The sequence below is a fragment of the Astatotilapia calliptera genome, chromosome 13 (assembly GCF_900246225.1).
Source record: "Astatotilapia calliptera chromosome 13, fAstCal1.2, whole genome shotgun sequence".
NCBI lineage: Eukaryota > Metazoa > Chordata > Actinopteri > Cichliformes > Cichlidae > Astatotilapia > Astatotilapia calliptera.
The window spans coordinates 912,605-925,212 of record NC_039314.1 but is presented as its reverse complement, the minus strand read 5'-3'; the positions used below and the strand labels follow the sequence as shown (position 1 = coordinate 925,212).

At 40.8% G+C, this 12,608-nt stretch overlaps 1 protein-coding gene across 3 annotated transcripts in view; it reads right to left on the bottom strand.

Moving 5' to 3' along the window:
* Positions 1-12,158, bottom strand: part of ttc27 (tetratricopeptide repeat domain 27) — an 83,784-nt gene extending 71,626 nt beyond the window's left edge. For all 3 annotated transcript variants that reach the window (XR_003274292.1, XM_026190483.1, XM_026190484.1), the window contains exons 1-3: positions 11,817-12,158; positions 5,122-5,305; positions 1,060-1,183 (exon numbers count right to left, since the gene is read on the bottom strand). Coding sequence is in view for 2 of the 3 variants with exons in the window: in XM_026190483.1 (XP_026046268.1) it covers positions 1,060-1,183; positions 5,122-5,305; positions 11,817-11,910 (402 nt within the window). In the remaining variant the exon portion in view is untranslated. The remainder of the gene's footprint in view (positions 1-1,059; positions 1,184-5,121; positions 5,306-11,816) is intronic.
* Between the last annotated feature and the right edge of the window lie 450 nt (positions 12,159-12,608).

Here is a 12,608-nt window from a genome sequence, read left to right as displayed (position 1 = left end):
CCTATAATCTTTACACTTTGACAGTGAAGTCACACAAGTACTTTCCTCCTGGCAACTGGCAAACTCAGACTCGTCCATCAGATTGCCAGACAAAGAAGAGTCCAGTGGTGGCATGCATTACACCACTCCACCTGCCTAGGTGATGCAAGGCTTGGACGCAGCTGCTCGGCCATGGAAGCTCTTTCACGAAGCTCTTTACACTGCTAATCTGAAGGCCACATGAAGGCCTGTAGTGACTGACATCAGCACATTATACACCTTAGTGTTTGCTGACCCTGCTCTGTGATTTTACATGGCCTACCACTTTGTGGCCAAGTTGTTTTCGTTTCCAAATGCTTAGCAGTATTATAGCTCTTCCACTGCTCAGAGCTGACCGGATAAACAGATTAAACAGATGTTAAACAGATAGTTTAGCATCCTATCACATTACCGGTGGAATTCACTCAGATCCTGAAAGTGCCATTCTTTCACAAATGTTTGCTTTGTACTTGATTTTTTACACCTGTAGAAGCAACTGGAACACCTGAATCCAATAGATTGTGTGTGTGTGTGTGTGTTCTAATACAAAAGCACAAATCTTAAGTTGATTTGGTTCTTTAGGATTTCTGTTAAACAGCAGTGATGCTGTATGGCAGACTTGAAATTTACACATCTTTACTTTGTCTCCAAAGCATTTTTTTTTTTCATTTCAGAGATTTTGCTGTGTAAATTCTGCTTTGAAATTCAATAATGCAATAACCTTTATACAATCAGCAAGGTCAATCAACCTCAAACAACCTGCATCCCCAAACATGAAGAAAATCACACACATCTGTTTCAGTTTAGCTGACACTCAGCTCCTTTGCTTCTCCCAAAAGACTATTCAAGTTTCCTCTATTACAGTTTCACCGTTTAACTTCTAAGCTAACTGACTTAATTCCAATATATGTTGACATTTACTGATAAGCCCATGGAAAAAAAATATCAACAAAACCTTGACAAAGGTCGGTTCAAATTTTCGCCAGCCTATAAATCACTGCAGAACGGACAGGATGATGAAGGAGAAGGAAGAAATCATACCTGAGATGACAACAGGGCTGGGGTCAGCAGATCACAGATATCGAAGGAGACCGGAGGACCGGTCCAGTTACTCTGGGCAAACATGTGGAGACATGAGACAGCCAAGGCCAAAACTGCCAACTCCCTGCAGCCAGAAGGACAAGACACACAGCAGATTTACTGCACAGAAATATTGCAGAGAGATTTTTCAACAATACTTTTCAGAAGTGAGGAAAAACAAGTGAACTTTTTTTGAGAGATGCTCACTCAGGTCTTTAGGAAAAAACAGACTACAGCCAGTAACTCTGGCAATGGAAGGGACAACCATCGACATGTTTTGCTGCATTTCAATTAGGATGAGAAAATGATGGAGGGTGATGGAAGAGACAAAAAATTATGAGGGGTGAAGGAGGACGAGAAGGAACGAGAGCTGGATTCAACATTTACTCACGTACAGTTCTGCCCTGAGAATGAGAAGTGAGAGATGTTAACCTGAACTTATTAAAGAATTAATATTTCATGCCAAAAGGAATATTGGGGGTGAATGGAGAGAAAGAAACAATGATGTACACGGTCCATCTCTGGGCCACCATGGACATCTTGGTGTCCTCAATTCAGAAAACTCACTTTTTTAGTTTACAAAAGTAACAACAGAGATACTCGTTGACTCTTCAAGCTCTAAGCTGCCATGTTGGTGCTCAGGCTTGATTGACACATTAATACTGCAAGGTAATAGAAACAGACTTAGAATAGAATAGAATAGAATTCAACTTTATTGTCATTGCACATGCACAGGTACAGGGCAACGAAATGCAGTTTGCATCCATGCAGAAGTGCTTTAGTGATATAGATATATTACAATATATATTAGCAATAATATAGATATGTAAGTATATTACAGAAATGGGTCTATTATGGTATGTTATAATGTACACGGTATGAAGTATGTTGTGAATATTCTATAACTATAAGTATGTACAGGCTGTAGTGAGTACAAGCTATGTACAGGATATGAACAGGATATAAATATGAAAAACTATACAGAATATGAAATAAATAACTTTACAGAATCTGGGATATACAGCTATACAGAAATGGGAACTATGCAAGTTGTAAACAGTTGTAGGATTAAAGATTATCGAATGTACAGAATGATTATTTACACAGAGCTATACAGTAGTGCAGTTAAAATAAGTGAGGGTGTAGATAGTTTCTACAGAGGCTATATAAAGTGCTAGTGGTTGTGAGTGGTGGTTCAGTCCATGTTATTATTGTGTGTTTGAGGGTACAGTTGTCCATTGTGGGTGTGTGTATGTTCAGTCCATGAGTTTAACGTGGATCAGATGTCAGGAGGCAGAGTTCAGGAGTCTGACAGCTGTGGGGAAGAAGCTGTTCCGGTACCTGGTGGTCTTAGTCCGGAGGCTCCTGTGGCGCCTCCCAGAGGGCAGGAGGGTGAAGAGTCCATGTGATGGGTGACTGGGGTCTTTGATGATTTTCCCAGCCCTTTTCAGACACCGCTTCCTGTAGATGTCTTTCATGGCAGGAAGTGGTGCTCCGGCGATGCGCTGGGCAGTTTTCACGACCCTCTGCAACGCCTTCCGGTCCGAGGCAGAGCAGTTCCCGTACCAGACTGTTATACAGTTGGTCAGGATGCTCTCGATGGTGCAGCGATAGAAGTTCACCAGGATGTCTGAGGACAGGTGGTTCTTCCTCAGAGTCCTCAAGAAGAAGAGGCGCTGGTGAGCCTTCTTGACCAGCTTGGAGCAGTTGGTCGTCCAGGTGAGATCCTCGGAGATGTGGACTCCCAGGAACTTGAAGCTGCTCACACGCTCCACAGCCGTCCCCTTAATGTGGATGGGTGGATGTGGGTCAGCATTCCTCCTGTAGTCCACGATGAGCTCCTTGGTCTTCTCGGTGTTAAGCAGCAGGTTGTTTGTGTCGCACCACTCAGCCAGACGATCCACCTCCTCCCTGTAGGCGGCCTCATCGTTGTCACTGATGAGGCCAATCACCGTGGTGTCATCTGCAAACTTAATGATGGTGTTGGAACCATCAGCAGGTCTGCAGTCGTGGGTGAAGAGGGAGTAGAGGAAAGGGCTCATCACACAGCCTTGTGGTACACCGGTGTTCATTGTGATGGTAGATGAGCAGCGGTTATCCAGCCGGACATGTTGGGGGCGGTTGGTCAGGAAGTCCAGTAACCATTTGCAGATGAGGGAACTGATGCCCAGGTCTGTCAGTTTCCTGATGAGTTGTGAGGGGTGGATTGTATTGAATGCTGAACTGAAGTCTATAAACAGCAAAACTTTCCAAAACAAAAAAACTTTCCCTGGTACCCATTGCTTACAAGGAAAGGGCAGGCTTTTTAATATTAGCATTAAAAATAGAAGAACCACAACTTAATTACTTTGTCAAAATAGGAAAGTGTTAATATGTGGTTTAAAGTAGCTGTGCCTAGTGCGACTGTGCCCTGAAAGTCTAGTTCTTGACATGAGTATACTCGGATGTAGGAAGATTAGGTAACAGCCACAAAAGGCTCACCTGTAAAAACAGGTGATAGTGTTTGTCTTTATGAACAAAACTCAGTTTTTGTACTTTGCTGAATTTACAGCAAATGTAAAAAATAACTGAAGTTAACATGCATCATCTTAATTTATTTTTAGTGCAGCTCAAACAAAAGCCACCCAGACCAGATATATGCTAAACACATATTACCAGCACAGTATATTTGCTGTTAAGTGATTCATGTAGAAATGAATGACTGAAGGGAGCTTGGCTCACTACTGTTGTGCAACTCCCCTTAAACTCTACATCTAATTTAGCATGAACCATATCAGCCAGATTAAATGGGAAAGGTCTTTAAAAGCCCCACAGTAGTAATTTACAGTAGTTTTTGCAAATACTGATATTTATAAATGCAAATAATTGAATTATTTAATTATTATTTTGGTTGGCATAGCCATAGAGTTTAGAAAAGTCTATGAGATTCACATAAGTCATACTATTCCCAGTGAAATAAAATCCAGCCATGTGGTGTGTGGATTTCACATGGAATCCAAGAAGTCACTTGGGTGAGTGACGAAATGTTTATCAACGTCCAGATCAACACAATCTGCGATTTCCTTACCTGGATAATTGAGCATGCATCAATAAAGTTTGCAAAATGCCAGTAATACACAATAGCAATTTTCCGATTCAAATCGATTTTAGTTTGAATAATGCAATACTAAATGTTGAATCGATTTTAAATATAAATATATTTTGCCAGAAACGCCAGAATCTCAGTTTAAAGGTCATGAAACATTTCAAAAACTGCCAAAGAGTTAAAACACCAAACAACTGAAAAAGCAGGTCAATGGATTCCGATCAAAGATGCAAACACAAAGCACGACCCAGCTGCACATACACGGACAGTGCTGAAAGCCGACAACTCAAAGATTCTGAAGCTGCAGGTTTTGTCACCCGGACCAGAATTTGCTGAACCAGCAGCAAAAGAAGATCAAAACTACGCTTCCCATTTGAAAAACATGTCATGAATTCTCTCTTACTTTTGCTGTTTTGCATCCATCACGGTTAAAAATCACACTTCCTGCACAGTGCTCTCTCGCTCGGTGTACTTCAAGACCAGTTTGCCATCAAAAATCTGTTTTCTGTATTATTCGTTCACTTATTATGCACCAGTCTGTGTTCACTGCTGGGTTTTTTTAAATGATGGATATGACTTTGTGGGGATAGGTTAATTGACAAATCTAAATTGCCCATAGGTGTGAATGCGGGAGTGAATGTGAGTGCGAATGGTTGTCTGTCCCTGTGTGTTAACCCTGCGACAGACTGGCAACCTGTCCAGGGTGTGCCCCGCCTCTCGCCCTATGACAGCTGGGATAGGCTCCAGCACCCCCCGCGACCCTGAAAAGGATAAGCGGAAGCGAATGGATGGATGGATATGTACTGATAAACGATTAGAATTATAATATTTCTGACTGAGTCAAAATTGAATTCCACTTGGAGATCGAATTGAATCAGGACCTTGTGAATCAGAATTGAATCGGTTATAGACATCAAGTGACCCAGCCCTAATAGTACCTGCTGGTCTGGTTATCATTGGTGCCATCGGTCAGGTACAGTAGTAAACGTCTCTCCAGGTAGGACTCGATGTTCTCCCCTTCGTGGTAGTCGCCATGTCCGTTGAGCAGATCTGTCACTCCCGTGCTCAGCAGAACTGCTTCAAAGTCCCCTTCCATAAGGGACTCCAGCAGAGGGCCTGCCTCTGGAAGACAATGTTTGGAGAAGTGAAGTTTACCGTTTGGTTTCTGTAACTAAAAAAAAATAATGCTGTGTACTGCAGTTAAGGAAATTTGGATCAAGTACATGAATGACGATCCCAATATTGCCAGGAAATATCATACATTGCTTTAATACGGCATGTTGTGAATAAGAACAGACTTTTGTTTACTGCCAAAAGAAAAGAACATGTTTAGTGTCGCTGCTTCTTAGTCTAGAAAAGACTCATTTGCACTCATACGGAAAACCCTCATACCCCAAGGACCAAAGAACATTATACCAACACAGGATTGACCATCTCATAACAATTACATTGTTTCAATGTTTACAAAAAAAGCCTAGTGACTGGTGCAATCATAGACAGGCAAAAAAGGAGTGTGTGTGTGTGTGTGTGTGTGTGTGTGTGTGTGTGTGTGTGTGTGCGCGCGCGCTAGAACAAGTCTTTAGCAGTAATTGCAGTTCTAGAGTTTCAGATGTCTGTAAAACATCTGAACTGCCATCTTCGGGTCTTTCCATCAGTGTTCTGTGGCGCTGAGTCCGTGTTTTGACGGAGTCCGTTGCAAACTTCTGCTGAAGAAGCTCCATTGTGGTTCTGGCAATTTGCTATGTGGTGTTGAACTCTAAACCATCACGCCAGCCTTTGGTAACTGGTTAGACCTGAAAGATCAATGCCTTGGACACTCACTGCTCAAAAGGATATTCCAACGTATAAGAGGTTTTTTTTTTTAGGCCGGTACTGATATTAACTCATTCACTGCCATTGACGTCTATAGCCGTCAATTGCAGTGAATGAGTCAATGGGTTTAACTCATTCACTGCCAATGGCTGGCAGTGAATGAGTTAATACTTGCAGTTGTCAAGCTGTCAGATGATGTCAAACACTGTTTGACTTCTTTTGCAGCAAACAAAGAAACAGGTAACACCTTTTATGCAATGGCAATTTTATTTATGAGTTGCATTTCATGACACACAAATTCACTGTACTTAACATAAATGACAGAAACAAAACTATGTAGATCTGCTATACCCAAATGCAAAAAACAAAAAAACAATTGCTACAAAGAAAGTGTAGTTTAAGTTTGTGTGTAAAGCTGAATCGATTGGTCTGATTTTTTGTTTTTAAATCCTGTCTGGTCTGGCAGCTTTTGCAATCAGAACTGTGATCTGACTGCACTGTGGCACCAAACACATTGTGCTCTCTATAATGAGTCTTTTCTTTAAACCCCTTAAAAGAACAAGAAAGCTTTGCTTTGCAAAATCTAGCTGTATAACAATGTAAACAGGGACAAAGTTTGATGTTGAAACAATGACCAAGCCCAAGTTGACATCAGTGGTGCTAATGCACTTATTTCCACTGTAGCCTTATTCTGCTATAAACAATCCCCTACCTATACTGCATACAGTGTGTATTTACCTTGCTCATGCTCCAAAACCACCGTACACTTGTGAGATAAAGAGGACATGCTGAAAAGGCTGATACCGAGATGATGAGAAATGTCGATTTATTGAAAGACAGAGGGCAGCTGCTGGGCCACCGCTTGCCAACAAGAAATAATTGTGTTGCCCGAGTGCTCCGTTCAACATCTCCCCGTCTTTCATTAGCTTTTTATTTGAGCGGGGAGACTGGCTTGGCTCATTAGCATTGATTACTTTGTGTTACCCTGGTGGAGGGAATAGAGGGGAGGAAGTAGATTGTGCTCTGAGCTGCATAACAAAGCCTGGCCAAGTTGAGAAACAGACAAGATTGTCTCCATCACAAACCAGGTGTGGACAACAAATAACCTAAACACTAATAACAGATGTGTCATGTCAGAGAACCTGTGCCAGCTTCACTGCTCTCTACAACCATTTTTCTTTCTTTTCTTTTTTAAATTAAAAATAAATAAATAAAATATCTCTATATCCAAAAGAGGTTTGCTTAGTTGATTTCCAGACAGCTGTTAGAAACAATAAGACGATGCATCCCCCTTACCAATGACACGCATCCTTGAATCCAAACACCATAGTTTTGTCAAAGATGGAAAACTATTTTCATGTAGGAGTGTGAGCCTATCCCACATGCCCACATCCACAGGTCAGTCACATGGTCGCTCAACTGTCCACTTGGCTTTAATAAATGCTTGCAGTGTGACTGGTGCTGTAAAAGAGGTGTGGAGATTTTCATCTGACTGCCGATCTAATGAAACCCAGGGGCTGCCATAGTAGCGCAGTGAGGTGGGAGGGAGAAGACGGGAGGAGGAAGGCTCTGGCTTTATGAGGGGAAAATGAAAGCCTGAGGTATGGCCACATGTTTAATGACATTTCAACTACTCTTCAGGTCTACTGTTGAAATGGCAGCAATTATGGAAAACAAGGCAGGGGCCCTCAAATTAGTCCATAATTCATAAATGTTCAGGCATTGAGCTGCAGTTAATAAGGAAATGGTGAATAGAATTTGCAAAAGCGTACAGGGCTGAGAAGCCATATAGATTCAAGATGAAAGATCAGGAATAGCTCACATGGGAACCCCAATTTCTCTGTGAAACACTAAAAAATGCACACAGTCACGGGCTGCTTGTCTTTCTTGAAGCAGGGCTGTCCATACAGCTTCGATAATCTGCATAAAAGCTCAATCAGCTGCATTAGCCTGGCTTTAATTCTGAGTGTTATGTTCTACGATCATCTACACCCTACACCACCTCTGATACGACACACTTTTGGGAAATAATGCAGAAGAAGATGTCAGTTCATCATAAATCTTGCCACAACACTTCCATGGTAATAGGTCGAGGGGATATAAGAACAATGGTTTATGAAAGATTACCTGCCAAGAAAGTCAAACAATCTCATTTGGCTCGACACAAGCGGTGTCAAATTAACTTACTCCCATAAATTCTCACATAAAAAACAATCTAATGCTTCAGATGAAACCAAGATTGACCAAGAGTGGTGAAAAGTATGGAGTAGCTACACAAGTTTGGAAAAGGGAAGGGAGAGCTTACCATTTGTCATCTGGCAAAGTTATTGCATGGACATGTATGTCTGCCAATGGAGCCAGGCCAGTAGTGTTTCTTGCTGATACGACTGTTGATAGCCGGATGAATTCTGAAGTACAAAGGGCTATGCTCTCTAATGAGATTTAGCCAACTGCTGCAAAACTGATTGGATGCCACCTCACAGTGCAGATAGATAATGAACCAGAACATATTGCAAAAGCAACCCTAGAGTTTCTCAGGGCAAAGAAATGGGATATTCTTCACTGGCCAAGTCAGTTAGCTAATCTCAGAAACTAAAGACGGCTGCAGTCTTTAGTTTCTGCCTGCTAGAGCTATCCAAATCTTGCAGTAAGTTATTTTTCAAATGATGTTATTTTGTCCAATTAATTTTATCACCCTGTGAATGGAGGACGATGCATAAAACTGTTATAAATACAATACTTTGGCTTAACCCCTTGAATTAAAGATGAAAGCCTATACATATATGGTTTCATTTCAAATTCACTGTATTAGTATTAAGCATTCTTTTGTTGAACTGTGATTTACATGGTTTTGCAACTGATTAATTGCCAATAGGTCTTGTTTATTCATCCAAACCAATAAATGACACCAAACATGAGCCAACAGAGTAGCCAATTTCACATTGGCAAGTTTTTCTTAAGTTAGCAGAGTTGATTTTTTCATTTTTAGTTGTGCTGCACATGCATTTTCCTTACTACGGGGAAACACGCAGGGTTTCCAGCAGTATATGATTTACTGCCAAGAAGCATTGTTACAACAAAGACATAATTAACCAAACACAAATTTCCTTACTTTTTGTGCTAAGTTTATAAAGAAATCAGGGGTGGCTCAAGATTTATGCACAGTATTGTAGGTTGCAAACTATTTGGCAAACATCTTAAACTGTTAGATGAACATGTTAGCTAAATGTAGCTGCTATGTTCATTTCTTCTTATAGTTCTCTCTTTCTCTTATATTAAAAATAATAACACTACGGTCGGACATGCGACTGTTTTACGTTCGGTTTGTTAGCAACAACGACGTTAAAACCATCGTGTGGCTCCGCCGTCCACTTGTTTATTTTCCGCATCAACCTTTCACAATAAAGCTCAACAACCTGTTGAGACTTTCCAAAATAAACTGAAATGATAACAATATACATTATTCTCAAACATCAAATTTCATCAAAAAAATTACCTCAAATGAAAACATGAAGTAACTACAAACAGCACTTACACTAAACATAACTGATAATGTAGTTGTTGAATAAAAGTATGCAGTTTCAATTTAAAGTATCAAAGAGTGGCAGTTAAACTTAGGTAAGAGTACAAAAAACTGTTACCTGAATACCTGTACAATAAAACAGTGGATCGGGTAAACAGAAAGACCTCTCGATCTGATACGAATAACAAGTTTTTAAGAACAAATTTTTAACAAGTCCATCTGTACAAGTACGTACATCAAATGAAGCACATCAAATAAAAAAGAGAGCAGTGCCTGCGGTTTTTTGCACCAAATTAATTACATCTTCAAATGTGATTCATCACATGAAACCATCGACAGACTTTTCTTACCAACAGCATGAACACATCTCGCAATGACAGTGCAGGAAGGAAACTGTTTTTTTGTATTCATACCTGGATAACATATAAAGATCATGACAAACAAATTTGTGGCACTGATGCAGTTTTTCAGCTACATTTACTGATTTTCCATCCATGTTTTTTTTGTGTGAAAAAACCCAAAATAAACTGCATACAGATGCAATGGTGTACAGAGGACTTTTCATTCTTTGTACTGTAGAGCACCTTAGATGCAGCAAACTACAAAACTCTAGAGCCAGCTATGAAGAAAAGGTGTCTGATGACGTTAAATGGAGAGAGAAAAAGTATCTCTTTCAAGGATAAAACAGAAACCAGTATGACTGTTTCGGGATCTTGCAAAAGATCACAGCACTTAACCATGCCACTCAACCAACAAAGCCCATAAGAAGACAGTGTGGATGTCAGAGAGATGGACCATGCCTGCACACATCCTGGCACATAGAGCACCTTAGCAGAGCGCATCGAACCATTTACAGCCCGAGAACAACAGTGGTGTCACTCACTGTGAGCTGTGTCCAATTTAAAGACATATCTGTTTCATTGTCAACATAGAAAACGTGTCACACCGAAATCAAATGAGGTACAGGTCATTAAGTACTTACCTGGCTACAGTGGGACCCTGTAATAAAGAGCCATCTCTCGTTTCCTTCATTGTTTTAGGCTACTTTATTCTACAGCCTCAGCCTTCCAGTATAACAGAGCATCTGGGGTAAAGTCTGACTATTGCTATGCAGTCCAAAGCTAATGCTTTCCTAAATATTTCAATCTGGCCATTTTATTTATTTCAACAGAAAAAAATGACTATCATGTTACCTTTAAACTGACAGTGAAAGGCTCTTTCATTCTTATAAGAAATTGTCTTCCAAGAACTGGATAATAGATTTACAGCTAGTTGCTGAATATTGTGCTTTAAGACTGCAATTTTCGTCCCTACCTTAAGTTTCTTTCATATCTCCACTGACAAATCTCTCCAGTTTAATTAAATGCTAATGCACTGTCAATTACTGCGGCAGAAATAAGACGTGGTCTAGGAACAAACCGTACTGAAGTCACACTAGAGACGGGTTATCCAGCAGGAATCTCGCAGTCTGGCCATTTAAAGCCTGCTGGTAACAAAGAGCCCCAGTTAAACAGACAGCACTGTTTAATACAGGATGTCTACCATTGGGGCTTTCTGGCAGTTGTGGATTAGTTTCAGGGTTCTAAACGCAGCTGACAGATGCGGCTCGAGTCGACTGGACGCAGGTGTATGGACAGAAGACGTCATGCTAGACTCTAATGATAAAACCTACCAGGAAAAAAAACAACCACGCTAGCTGTAGTTCATAGCTTTTCAACATAACCATCTAGTTTCCGTCCAGCTACGTCTCCGGTGAACATTGGGACAACTGGGCGAACTAAAGCTAACGTTAGCTAATGTTTAATTTCTTTTAAATCGACTTCATCATTTACTGAAAATCAATCCCAGTATAAGATTAACGCCGAATAGCATAGTTACATACCACATTTTAAATCGCTTTACAATATTACAAGACGCAATAGCTACCGCTGCCCACAAGCAATGCAAGTTTTTACTGCCAAAAAAATAAACGGGATTTGGTGTGACATCCACCAGAGCGCGAATGACACGTACCGTAGCTAAGTTTGCTTAGCAGACATTACATGAACATGAATTCATTTAGACTGTTGCTCTAGCACTCAACACTTTTATTAAGACAACACAGGAAGTCCTGTCAATACCGTTAAAGACTTAGACCAGAGCTGTTACCGTCAAATGCTTCTACATTTTAAATGTGCCTTCGCTTGGCAGGCGAGCACAACCTGACAGCTTTGAGAACCTGAGACAAAACTAACCTCGTTATGACAGTGTCAATAGCTACGTGGTGAATAAAGGAGCAGAATCAAGCGGCTGCCTCACCTGCAATACTGAAAATGTTCTGCTTCCATTCCGCTGTTTCACCGGCAGTTAAAAACCCTCGGAGTGCTGCGATCTCCACGTCTAGCGGCGGCATGACTGAACGGATTTGGTTCTTGCCAAAGTCAAGCTGGAGCTGCTGCCTTCAGTCAGGACGGTCCCAGATAAAAGCCAGCTATAAAGCGCTGTGCTAACGAGCCGATTCGGAGCGTCTCAATCAGTGATAAAATGTTTATTTCTGCCCATGTGGAGCAAGCGGAATCAGTGAGCAGCCATGACAGATCCGCGTTGCATTGTGGGAAAATTAATCAAGGCGCGCACACAGAGATGCAGAGCATTTCCAGTCTGCACATGGCCCGGGGATGTGGAGGAGTCTGGGGGGTTTTTGTTGTTGTTTTTTCAGGATATTAGTAGCTGCTACGACATTCTTTGGTCCTTTCGTGCTGTTCGCAAACTAATTAACCTAATCACACTGACAACAATGAAATAACATAAAATAATAAAATACAGGATAAGGATGGGGCTTATTGTATGTTTATAAACAGGAAAATTAATTTACATCTATGAATGATTACGTCAACCATCGACTGTCTTAAAATAAGTGTGCTATACTGCACTCCTCAACCAAACATGGTCCACCCCCTTTGAGTAAATTTGTATTTAAGAATATAGTTAATCAAATATCATTCCCACAGTAAAGAAGGTTTCACAACTTTCACTGTGGTTGGATACTTACTTTTTTACCTATACACGTATATGATGTGCACCTAACAAAAACGCAAAAAATGACATTCG